This window comes from Pseudopodoces humilis, chromosome 5, assembly GCF_049639895.1.
Source record: "Pseudopodoces humilis isolate 2021_Gansu_Grassland_sample_001 chromosome 5, ASM4963989v1, whole genome shotgun sequence".
NCBI lineage: Eukaryota > Metazoa > Chordata > Aves > Passeriformes > Paridae > Pseudopodoces > Pseudopodoces humilis.
In genome coordinates, this window is record NC_142204.1 from 44,795,363 (window position 1) to 44,808,978 (window position 13,616).

The window sequence follows — 13,616 nt, forward strand, 5'->3', positions numbered from 1 at the left end:
AGCATTCCTACCTGGGTATAACCTGAGACTTGGAACACCACAGCAGCCTTTCTCCACTGGATTCCCAGGGGAGAGACCAGACCTATCTACACCACCACTGGACCTTCAGAGAAAAACTACAGCCTTCTACAGCATCACTGCTTCAGCAGAACCACATCTGTCACTCCAGGAGGACTGCAGCCACCATTTAATCAGACTGCTACCAGCACCCTGACCAACAGGGTGTCAGGCTGTGTTCTGACTCTGTCAGTGGGTTGGTTTTTCTGTCCTACTAAAGAACTGTTGTTCCTATTCCCATATCTTTGCTTGAGAGCCCCTTGATTTCAAGATTATAATAATTCAGGGGTGGGGGTTTACATTTTTCCATTTCAAGGGAGGTTTCTGCCTTCCTTAGCAGACACCTGTCTTTTCAAGCCAAGATACATGTGCAGCTAACAAATATTCTGTTGTTAACATATGAGCTAGTATCTCATGTTATTAATTACTTTATCTGCTTAAGTACTTCCTCAAGAATAATGGAAATGCCTTTACTATATATTCTACTGAAATGGTAAAAAGGACATTCAACACTTCACTCTTAGAAATATTTATCAAGGTTTATATTAAAATGATAGTAACTATATAGATTTGGTGAGAACAAATTTGGATATTAGAGTTGTCTGGAATGCTACAGAATATTAAATTAATTAAAAATATAAGATTCTAGATAGTCTTTTCATAAATCCAGTCTTCAGGAAAGAACAGTTCTTCTCTGAAATATGTAATTTAATAGATTATGTATAAAGACTTTATTCTGGAGGAGATACATTAAGGCAATGAATGTCCTTATTTATTTTGCAAGTGGTAATGAACAAGCTGAGACAGAGATCTGGTGGGTATGTTTGAAACCAAATCACAAGCTGTCACTCAAAGCTGACTTAAAGCTTGTGCTTACACTGCCTTGATCTCAGGGTTTCTTTGAAGATTTCTTTGTAGGGCTGTAAGAGAGCATTCTGAGGGTTAGTCAAGAGTGTGTAACAGCTACATATGATGATAACTCTGATGTTAACTCTAAATACAGAATTAATCATAGAATACAAGGATTTGTAAGGGATCCATCAGGATGATCAAGTCCAACTCCTGTCCCTGCATAGGACACCCCAAGAATCACAGCAGGTGTCTGAGAATGTTGCTCAAACATTTCTTGCATTCTGTCAGGCTGGTGCTGTGACCGCTTCCCTGGGAAGCGTGTTCCAGTGCCCAATCACCCTCTGGGTGAGAAACCTTTTCCTGATATCCAGTCTAAACCTACCCTGACTCACCTTCAGGCCATTCCCTCTTGTCCTATCAATGGTCATAAGAGTGAAGAGATCAATGCCTGCCCCTCCTTTTCACCTTCTGAAGAAGTGGTGATTGTAGTGAGCAGACTGCAATGAGGTCTCCCCTCAGTCTCCTCTTCTGCAGGCTGAACAGACCAAGTGACCACAGTCGCTCTTCAAAAAAGGCCTCAAGGCCTTTCACCATCTTTGTTGCTCTCCTTTGGACACTCTCAGATAGCTTTATATTTTCCTTGCACTGTGGCACTCAAAACTGCCCCCAGAGCTCAAGGTGAGGCCACCCCAGTGCAGAGCAGAGAGGGACAATCCTCTCCTTTGTCCTGGCTGATGATGCTGCATCAACCACACTACATGGTTGGCCCTCCTGGCTGCCAGGGCACACTGTTGACTCATATTCAACTTGCAATAAAATTTGTCATTTTTCAAACTCCCTTTTGTGTAATTATGTTAATTATGTGTACTTCTTTTTTTTTTTCCCTTTTTCTTTTCTTTTTTTTTTATAATAGCCAGAGGGCAGCAGTTTATCTTGGGAACAGAGCTTTTGCATCAATGCTGTGCCTTTGCAGCATTAGCCATGCAACATCACGGTCATCTCCTGGCTTGACAGCCCTAGTCAAACCCCGTAGAGTAGCTACTTTGTGAAGAAATCATCTTGTCTTAGTGTTCAACTTCCAGTGATGGTGATCTGTGATGATCATCTTGGTAACTGCAGTATTTTTTTTCCATGGCATTTTTAAAGGTTTGAGTCAACTTAAAAACAGCAGCACTACAAGGTTGTTATAAATGCAAAGGCAAATTTGGGTTAAATAAAAGAACAATTTATTATAAAACAATTTTTATAATAAAAATAAACAATGAGGAAAAACCACAATAAAACAAACAGCGCAGCACTGGGTGGACAGGGGTCTATACCCAAAGGTATAGGTGTTCCCAAATCCACGAAGGAGGGTAGACTGTCCGGGGTTTTTATAGGGATTTTGTGCCTTGAGGCCAAATTCCAGGCAGGCACCATTCACCAAGGGTCCTTGATTGTTGTATGAATTGATTTCCTGGCGTTGGAGAATAGAGTCAAATAGATGTCCGGACAGAGTCTCCTCATATGTAAAGAAGTTCTGGGTGTTCCTTGATTTCATTTTGGTTCAGGCCATCTGGATGGGATGGTTGGATCCGGGTTGGAGCTGATGGATATCTCGGCTGGACTTTTTCCCTTTGTCTGCCTGATTGCTTCCCCCAAAGGTGACCTGCAAGGCGGGGTGTTCAGGTCCGGTGATGAGTATCTCGGAGCCTTTCCCTGTCAGCCTGATGGTTCATGTCCTGTCCATTCTTTTCCGTTGATGGGCGCCGGCTAGGGTCATTATTTCTTGAGTGGGAATTCGCGACTAGATCTGGGAAGGACTTGTGGGCCACACTGTACTTTATATTTTATATTATTATTGCTACATATATATTTATTTAGATTTCTACGAATTTTTACAAGTTCATTTATCACAAGGTTCAATAGTGTTTTATACTGATACATTTTTTTGAATTCTGAACAACTTGGAGAATCTTCTACATGAGCAATTACCTAACAGGAGGAATCAACACTGATCTGTGTCAACTGACAGGTTCCTCTGGGAGATTTCTTCCAGCCCTAGATCACCTATCAGTGCAGTAGGCTCACTGTAAACAGTGTTCTAAACCTACAGGAAAAGCCTGAGTGTATACTCCATATTAATTAAAGAACCTCATTTATCTTTCTTTCTTTCATTTGTATACTAATTTTGAAATTAATATTTCAAATTTATTTCAAAAAATAATCTCTAAAATAGTTTTATGCAATTTTGAGTCTACACAGTCCAGCCCTGCACATGGCAACAGTACAAGTCCAAGCAAAAAGATGGGAAAACAGGCAAAAGGATAGGAAGAAGGACAAAAGGGTGGTAAGATGCAGTGCATGGTTATTTAGGGATACTGGCATTGCCAAGCCAACAAAAAATGGAAATATAACACTGGAGCTGGAGGCAGAAGATACTGATATAGATTCTGTCACAGAGGGTGTAAGCTTTGGCAAACTGAGACCAAGCAATTAATTCCAAGCCAAAAAAGAAAAGTGAGATCCTAACTAGCACTCCTGCATGCTGCATTTCGACAACATTCATCATTATCTTCCTCACCTAGAATAATATGGAAATTGGGAAAAAAGGGACTTGTGAGGATGGAGATCACTTACCTCAGAATATTTCACAGTATTTCATAATGAAAACGTAGTGAGCTGATATGGAATACCTTTCAAGAAAAATTTGCAATTCTCTTGAATGTTTAAGTACCCATGTCTCTGTGTTTGTATATGTGTATATATAATTATAAGCAGTGAAATATGCTTTTTACTACACACAGAAAAGGTACACTTCTCAAGGAATAATCATCTTTGTGTGGTTTTTTGTGACAGAAGGTTGGTTTGTTCATTCATCACTTCTGTTACATCTGAAAAAATCAGTACATCTGCAATATATTTTTTTCCTACTGATCCCACAATGCAAACATATTTACCCTTTTCCCATTGTTAGTCAAAGATAACGCTTTTAAGTCAAATTCTGATCTCAGAGTAAATCTGAAGGAATTCATAAAAGAGATTTACGGTGAGAAAAATTGAACAGCACTTTTGATCCAAAGGCAGCTTATGGCACTTGTAAATCCAGCCATTGCAGTAGGTGTTTGAGTGCTGTCTTGAAACGATGTTGGAACACTGAACTAAGCATGGAACTGGCTTAGAGGCTTTAGTTCCAGTATTTCATTTATTTCTCTGACAGCCTTTAAAAAATGCTATGTAGGACCAAGAAGCTTTGTGACTTTTAGCCATATTCCGTAATCAGATTCAAAATGCTTTAAATATTGCTGTAAACTGTGAAATCTCCTTTGGGCTGCTGTTCTTCCTTTGGCACTAATTCCATGGGAAGCCTGCCACCTGTGTGACACAAAAATTGGAAACTCAACCTCCTGTCAAATTTTAACACTTTAAAACAACTTCTAAAAGGGAGAGCATCAGTGAAAGTGAAAGTCAAGCAAGAGAAGAGTGAGACATGACAGAAAAGGAACTTGAAGGATGGACCATGCAGAATTAGTAATACAGAAGACCAGACAGAAAGACAAATCTCAGACATAAAGACAAGGACCAAAAGAACACAGGAAGGAGAATGAAGGAATACATAAAGAAGAGATGAAAAGAACACAACCAGGAAGTTGACAAATAGCAGAAAAGGAATGAGGGAGCAGATTAGGAGGGATCAAGGCACATGAAGAAATCAAGGAGCAGACATGAACAGACAGCACGGAGAGTGGGATTTCTTTTTTCTCTCCTATAGGCCCAAGAGAGCTTGACTTGTTAATTGAGGTATCTATGTGTTCACACCTGTAACCAGCTAGATCTTGCTGATGTCAGCAAGAGATTTTTTCTGTTTAAAGGAGCCTCAGCAATACATACTTATTCCTCCTCAGGAAACTGGCTTTGCCCAAATAAATCCCCCTTTGGCACAGGGTGTACGGGACACTATCTCAATTCACCTTGATGGGAGCAGATAGGGAAAAATTCAGCCCCAAATTTAAATAGTTGATAAGAGCAGTTTCACTCCAGTTTCTTTAACCCTGGGGATCCAAATTCACAGATGCTTGTGAGCCTTGTCTTCCTCTGCTTCCTTTATAGATGGTTCAAAGCAAAATCTGGCTTTAGCACTTTGAACGATTTGCCCTGGAGGAGCCATTGTTTCACCATTTCTTGGGTTGAAAACTTCCACTGCTTCCTCAAGTCCAGACAAAGGGTGTGAACACCGTTCCAGTGTTTGAAGTAATTGCCTGGCATACCGTCAATTTAACATTCACAGCCAGTTTTTAGCAAACCTCTTCTGTATGAGGTATGATAGAATTAAGTATCAGTATTATTTATTAACAGTCTCACCTATTCAAAATAATTTCTTTTCAGTCTAAAAGACTGCCATGTGTGCCACCAAATCCCAGCAGAAGGACCAGAAATATTGAGTGAATGTTGAGAATGTTCTTTCATTCCTACCAGTGATCTTTCACATCTTGAATTACCTCAGGGGGAGGCTAAATAGAAAAAGTAGGGAAACTTCTACTTTAAGAGTTTTCTTTGATGAAGCAGAGGATTTAAACAAACTATAGAGCTGAAGGACTTTAAAATTCACTACAAAATCTGAAAGGAAAAAGGCTAGGCCTGAACAGAGTGAATGACAAATAAGCAGTTACTGAAATAATCACTTGATAATTACCAAGTACCTGAAAGTAAGTGGTTTGATAATTTCATCCCAGTTCACAGAGGGCAAATATAAAAAAATAACCATTATGATCAGATTTTTATTGATCTTACACATGCAGCTACTGCTGTGCTGTAACCTGCAGGTGTTCTGTGTACAATCCTCTGTCTTATGAATTTGGAGGCTAATTTGCATAAACATGCAGTCAAATTATAACCGTAGAAAGACTCCTGGACTTAATTACCACCATGTTACTCAAGGTTCATGACAGCATATCCCTGCTGATGTCAGGGCCACTCCAACTGTATAAAACCTGAAGGATATGGTGATGAATCAACTCTCATAAGTGCTATAGTTCCCTAAAAAATACACAATATGTTTAGGTCAGGCTTGTACATGCGAGGAAGTGAAAACTCTTTTAAAATAGCTTTTAGGCTCTCTGATATTATGAAGTATTCTAGGTGTCATCCCTCTCTGTTGTGGCCCCTTCTAAAGCAGAATTTCACTCTCCTGTTTCCACACACTAGTAAGAGGAGCATGAGTTGTCAGGACCCACTGATACCTCTTTTGATAGCTTGGGCTGCACCTGAGGCTGAGCAAACATAGGCTGGAGGGGCAATGCTTGCTGTCATCAATCTTATTGTCTTTATTATCAAGTCTGCAAGCAGCTTTCACTTTTCACTATCTCTGATTTTTAATTCCCACACCCAGTATCATATAGAAACCCAGCCAGGATTCAGACCTTATTATACCTAATATATCAAAAAAACCCTTGCCAGTCAAATTCCCATTAATTTATTTAATTGTATTAATTTTATTACATCAGTGCAACCCAAGCAAAACAGATACACCGTGGTGGAATGACATGCATTTGTTCTAGTACAGCTTTATACTTATGTAGTATTCCTTTTCATGAATAGGGATTAAAATGTGGTTTATCTACAACATAATGATAATCATCTTTATGGAGAGCTTTTTAAGCTCAAACACTGACAAAGTGATTACTTAATAGCACAAGATGCTGATAATGCAGGAACTGGTTTGATGTGCACAGGGATGGTTCAAGTATTGACTAAATGGCAAGTCTTTGTATAGATTTACACAGCACCAGCTTGTTCTTAATAACCTCGTATGTGAACACCTTTTTTTGGGAACAACTGTAATTTTCTCTACAGTAGGAATTTTTACACAATAGGTATTTAAAAATTGCTACTCTTTCACATCCTCTTTATTACGACAGACTTTTAGCTGAGAAGTCATGAATGCCATAACATTTATACCATATTTTGAAATACATAACTTCCACAAAGCTATCAGCATACATAATTTTCAATATCATAATCATACTATGAGCATTTCCCTTGTACAATGCTACAAAAAAGGTTAATTTTAAGATAATAAGAAACCAAACACTATCTAGAGAGTGATACCTGATGTAAAAAGATACAATTATATTGCCCATTCCTTCTGCCTTAAATATGTGTTTACTTTAGCTCAGCTGAATTAAAGCAGGGGACAAATAATTGCTCTGGAACAACTGCACTAGACAAAGTCAAAATTTAAGGGTGTTCAAAATTATAGTTCATTCTTCCCTTTTCTTTCCCAGTAATATTTTTTACAAGACTGCTAATACTGATGCCATTAATTTTGTCATTCAAACTTTCTAGATCATGTGCCATAGAAATATTTAGGAAAGACAGCTGAGTTTTCTGGGTTCACATGAATAGCACTGGATGACAAAATATCTGACTATGGAATTCTTGACTTTTTCAGTTTATCAAAGTCCCACTGAATCTCTTCAGTATCTGACTATTACACACACCTCTTACACGTGCTCTTCAGCATTGCTGCTACATAATGCCTTCCATCACTCTTTCAGTTGCAGAGATGACATGGGATGCCTTGATGCTTTAGGTGGTCTCCTCTTATGTTCCTATTTGAGGACAGAACAAGGATGCAAGGAAAATAGTATTTCCTTCCTTTTCAGCATTATGCAAGAATAAGACTCACACTTGCACAAACCCATGGTGACTATGAGTTGCACCATGACCCGTACACCTGAACTTTTGAATGTACCATCCAAATCACATTTCAGCTCCCAAAATGAGGGTTAGTTGGAGCTCAGGGGAAACAGGCCCAATGCTGCTGGAAAAGCATGATGATTTTTAGGCATGGTTGGTTAGGTGATGACCTTGAAGCAGAAGGTCTGGAATGCAACAGCCAGAAAGATTACTCTTCTGTTAGGGATAACATTTATGGCTGGCAGTTGCATTTCCTTCTCCTGATTAGAAATGGTCCTCTCCAAGAATGGTTCCTGAGGGATTACAACATATCTCGGCATTTTGTAACCATCAGTGGAAGGTCTGTTTCCCACAATCAGTATGGAGAAAGTAGGCTGTGACAGGGGAAAGGTCAAGAGAAAGCAGTTGTTTCAAAACAATTACTTTCCAAAAGTGGGGAAATAATGTTTATTTATACAGTAGAAAGAGTGTGCTGTGGAAAAGGGCATAAGGAGATAAGTTTCTTCACTGCTTACCATCAAGAGATTTCTACATATTGTCAGGTTCAAGCACAGATGAGACACTTCATTTAATTCTGTCACTTTAAACATCCACTTCTGGACTACTGGTGCAAAGCACTCTTTATAGTCAATGGAAAGAAATAGTCCACTTAAAGAAATAAGTGAGAAAATTGTATTCCTGTCTTAGTATCAGATCAACCACCTTCATATCATGAAGGGATGAGCTTGTTTCTCCTGCTGAGAGCTGCATCCAGGCTCCTAGTTCATGTAGATGTCTAACTAAATGCAAATGAACCCAGGCCAGCTGTCTGTGTGTGGCATGCCTCATCCTCAGACGTGCAATCCATACATTTTATTCATAATTTATAGAAGACTGCATAAGAACCATAAAGAGATAAGGAAGAAAGAAATTGCAATAGAGGAAGAAAGGAATAGGTCAGGCAAATACAGAAAGAGAACTTAACATGAAGAAACTGGCAATACTGGAAGCTGGATGGGAATGCAGAAGGAATTCAGGATAAATGGTCAGCCACAAGTAAATCCTACACAGGATTCCAATTGTTGACACACAGCATTCCTAGAGAGACAGAGAAAACTGGGCATATTGTAAAAGTGTTAGTTCTTTTGCATAAGTGTTACATTCCAATTAAGGGGTCTTTAATTGCTTCCCCAATTATTAGTCCCTCTCTATCCCAGTATTTCTAGCTGAAATTTGTCTTGACAACTTTGCCTTCAGAATCAGAAAGTTTCTCTGTTGTCTAGTTGCTTAATTTTTAAACATGTCTATCTATGTCTTCACACACTTCGGTAAAACTCCCCTTGGATGTATTTTGTTCTAGAAATCCCATCATTTCCTGGCAATGCATCAGTAATAGCTTCGGCCACTGAGATGCTGACCGGTATCATTTAATTGTCTGCTTGCATTCTGCTCTCTACCTGTGTCTAACTGCTGTCTTTGTTGTGTACTTAGGACATGTGCTCTTTGTTCTGTTTGCACAGCATCCTGCAAAATGGCATCCTAGTCTGTGACTGGGATCTTGTGCACTCTGATAATTGAGGTGATAAACAGCCGTGTCCTTTCTGAGATTGCTATGATGCATGAGAAGGAACCACGCTGTACTTGCAAGCTTTTAAGTGCAAAAGTAGCGCCCTGCACGCGGGTACAAGGTAACACCACTCTTTCCTGGTTTTGTATTGGTACCCACGGTGTTCTCCCTTGGCCTCAGGCCAACGGGATGCTTTAGACCAAGACTTCTAAGCAGAAGTTCGTATTCAGTTTATTCCCGTTTGTTTCTTACTGTAAACCACGGCCTGGAACAATTTCTGCGGGAAGAAGCACAAGACAATCCAGGCGCTAGTGCGAGCAACCCCGGGAGACAACAGAGGGGCGGCTTGAAGGCAGGAGCCGCGCAGGCCGGCCGCAATCCCTCTCACTGCCGGTCTGCCCGCCCTGCCCAGCACCGCCTCCCAGCCGGGGCCGCCCCCCGGCGCCGGTACCGCCCCCGCTCCGCCCGCCGCCCCCAGCAGCCCCCGCGTTGCCCCGGCCCCGCCGCCGCCGCTCGCAGCGCCCGAGCCGCCGGCGGAGCGAAGGTGCCGCCGTGCGCGGCCCGCCGGGCGCCGCGGCCTGCGGGCGCCGCTGGTTGGCGGCGGGGGGACACGTGAGCGGGGAGGCGGCGGCAGCGGCGGCAGCGGCGTTAGCGGGAGTTTCCCCGACAGCTGGAGGTTGCGGCGGCGGCTCCTCCTCCCCGGGTCCCCGCTAGAGCCCAGAGACCCCCTGCGCTCCTCCTTATTGACAAACGCACAAAGGGCCGCGCCGGGGCCGGGCCGGGACGCGTCTGGAGCCGGCATGGGAGACAAGAAGAGCCCGACCAGGTAGGGGCAGCGGCGGCGCCTTCTCGTTCCCCCGGGCCCTCCGGGAGCGCGGGGCCGGCGGCGATGGCGGCGGGGGCGCCCGGGGGGCGGCGGGGGCGTCGCGGCCGGTGCTGCCCCTGGCGCGCGTGTGTCTCCGCAGGCCGAAGCGGCAGCCGAAACCCTCCTCGGACGAGGGGTACTGGGACTGCAGCGTCTGCACCTTCCGCAACAGCGCCGAGGCCTTCAAGTGCTTGATGTGCGACGTGAGGAAGGGCACCTCCACACGGTGGGTCGCCGGCGGAGCGGGAGCGGGGGCGGCGGTGGAGCGGCTGTGCGGCCGTGACAGGCATTGGGGCCGGGGGAGCCGCGGTGCATCCCCAGGGTGTGAGGGAGGGGCGGCCGTGACAGGAATCGGGTCTCGTTTATCAGGGGTGGGGGCGGGAGCACACAGCTTCCCCCGGCCCGGGGCTCCTCGGTGAACCTGACCCAGCGGTGCGCTGGCGTGTGTAGAAACAGAAATAATAAATACCAGGAAGGGCATAACTAACTGCACATCCTAACCCTGGAGAGATTGTGCCCCTCTCACGGAGAAGCTAGGGTGTGCCTGCTAAGACACTTACCCTTTTTATTTTTTTATTTTAAATTATTTTTTTCTATGAGTTTAACTTAGCCTCATACATATCCCCTTTGTGTGATTAGTATTAGTATTATTTTAATTCGCTTTTCATCACAGAACATCACCGGGCAGGTTTCCGAGGGCTATAGGGGGTGGATTATAACCCTTTAGTGTTTAGGGAGGAACTGTTAGCTGAATTGCACTTTGCACTTTATGGAATTGCCTCCCTGTGTAACTGTGACTTCCCAGGAGGACCTTTTCTCTGTACACCAGTCGCAAAGCTTGCTGTGGATTAACTGGTTCCTGTGCCTGCCAGTGGCCTAAACATGTGTGCTTGGGGAATGGAGGCTTTATACAAACGAACTTGAGTGCACTTGTAGCTGTGCATGCTAACGGAAGAGAATGTCGCTCAAGAATCCTTTCTTACCACCACCATACCTGTGGGTTAATCCCATCAACGAGAGAAGTTTAAATGGCAGTCAAATTGCAATCCTATCAAAAGCTGCAAGTAAATTATAGATATTGGTCAAAGCAGTGCTGAGTATGATTTGCAATAAATGTTACGTGTTTGAAATTTTACATGCAAGGTTGGGTCCAATTACTTGACAAAAATGATTATTCTTTGTTTCTGGAATTGGTTTCCCTGACTTCTGAAAAACAGAATGGATATTGGAAGGACTTTTCATAACTTCAGTTGTGAATATTCGTTGAATGTTTTGGTTCGTTTGTTTGTTTTTTTTTTTTTTAACAAAGGAAATCAGTAAGGTAAATGTGACGAGAGGAAATTGTATCTGTCACATATATTATGATTTCCAGTTATAACAATGGCATTATGTTTGTGTCACAGAGAGGTGTGTGCAGATTGGTAATGTTCAGCAAAATGAGACTGCTGAATTAATGTAAAAGGTCTCCTTAACATCCAGTCAGTTTGATAAGAAAAGTCAATTTAAAATTATGTTTTACTGCATTGGAAACTCAGCTGGATAAAGGCTTTGAAAGTTAACAAACAAAAAATTGAACTTCTGAGAAACAAATATTTTCATTGTCTTCTAGTCTCCCTACTTGAATATTTCATATTTTAAATAACTTTGCAACAAAATGTCTTTTTTCTTTCTTCAGTTTCCACTTTCTCCCTGACAGTAACCTGGTATGCCAACTGTAGTTGATTGGTTGATTTTTGTTTCTCTACTTAAAACTCTGTAACAATGTATCCCTGAGTAGGTTTATGGGACTCTTTTTCCCCTAAGGTTTAGATGGATTGCATCTTCATATGATTTCAAAATCCAGGTTTTACACATGGCATGAGGTAGATAAAAGTTGAGGTTTTAGGCCAGGCAGCTTTTGTCTGCAGTTTTGATATATGATTTGAGCTAGCAAGTAGACCTTTGTGTCCATGAAGAGAATCATTAGGGTGCCAAAGAAACACAAAAGGCCAGCTGGGTGGTTGTTTTCTGTTTTTTTTTTCCCAAGGACCTGGAGTCCAAGTGGCCAAATTATTACGTTATTGAAGAATTTGTTGTTGTTTTCTATAGGACAGAATGGTTTTCATCAATGTGGGGCAGGATAACAATACTGCCATGTTTCAATGGCACTGAAAATGCGTTTTTTATTTATTTCAGTCTTCCATTTTGGAGCTTGATGTTAGATTAAGTTGATGCTTCAGCATGGTTGTTGCTGTGCAGTAGTTCTTACTTAAAAGCTTTAACTGTTTTTTATGGTTTTATGGTTTTTTTTCTTTTTTTTTTTTTTTTTACTGATTAGAGCTTTGTCTATAAGACATTGTATGTTTTTTTTAAATTCAGAGAAATCTCTTTCTTTGTGTTGAAATGTGTAATACCTGATTCTGCATGTTAAACTTCGCTAGACGTGACCAAATTTGCAGGTGGGAAAACAGGCAATTGTATTGAAGCTAAGTAGGTTTGAAGGCCTCTGGAAATCAGGTGCAAAGTTGATTAAAACTTTTTTTTTTAATTATGCACATTTACCTTTACAGAAGTATTTTCAGGTACAGGTAGAGTTTGTTTTCACTGTTGAATAATTTCTTCTCTCTGAAAGAGTTCTCTTTTGTGCTAGAGGCTAGAAGTGGATTTTGTTCTTTAGTTACTGATAGAATTGTTAAGATTAGTGCAAATAAATTTTGCAATTTCTTTATTGCATTTTATTTCTAGACTGAATTTTCAAAGCAGGTTAGATTATGGAGTTAAATCAACTTTTTGTCTATGGCAATATTGCATTGAGTGGTTAAACTGAGCTATCCTTGGAGGGTGATGTCCCGAGGGAAATCCTGGATGCTGCAGGAAACATGTAACTGATTCCCAAGGTGGCACTCTTTGGTTTAGTACTAAAGCAGTGCCCCAGCATGGTGCCAGTTAGATGTGCCACAAGTCAGATGTGAAGCTAAGATCCTGTCTGCTAGATGGAGATCCCTCTACCTTTTACTCTACAGCTATTGTCAGATGTTAGCTTAGTAATGTCACTGACCCTGTACACATGACTTTAGTATTTACTTTCTAACCTAAATTATTTTTTTTTTGTTCCTTGGGTACTGAGAAATTCATATGTTCCTCTTCATAGGAGACTGCACTGTGTGTAGTAATTTTCTACATGTGACCTCTAAGACATCTTGAAATTTTTCAAGATGAAAGATGTATATAAATGTAAGGAACATAGATAGGACTGTAATAATTACTCCTTTCTTGAACAAATCCCCTGCTGAAGTTAATTAGAAGAGCAAGTAAGGAGTACTGAATAAAACCCTAATGTACTCTGTTATAGAGGGAACTGGTAGCAACCTCTATATTTAGGTTGCCTAATAGTTTCCATTATAAAGAAATTGTATGACCTTTTTGAGAAGGTTTCTTGCTTGCAAAAGCCATTGTAGTTTGGCAAGCGGATAAGTTCTTGGGCTAAATTAGTGGTTTGATTTCCTTGCCCCATGAAATTGTTGAAGTTTTGCTAAAATCACTAAATCACTTGAAAATGTTCATTTCCCCTCTGTCATTCATGTTGTACAGAAAAGTCTTACTAGAACATTGAAAAAGCCCAGACTGGAACTGTGTAAA

General features: G+C 41.4%; 1 protein-coding gene across 1 annotated transcript in view; it reads left to right on the forward strand.

The window, feature by feature from the left end:
- The first annotated feature begins 9,736 nt into the window (after nucleotides 1-9,736).
- The window catches only part of YAF2 (YY1 associated factor 2), a 31,110-nt gene continuing 27,230 nt past the window's right edge, over nucleotides 9,737-13,616 (forward strand). The window contains exons 1-2 of the mRNA XM_005519286.3: nucleotides 9,737-9,959; nucleotides 10,099-10,224. Of these exons, the coding sequence (XP_005519343.1) occupies nucleotides 9,934-9,959; nucleotides 10,099-10,224 (152 nt within the window). The 5' untranslated portion in view covers nucleotides 9,737-9,933. The remainder of the gene's footprint in view (nucleotides 9,960-10,098; nucleotides 10,225-13,616) is intronic.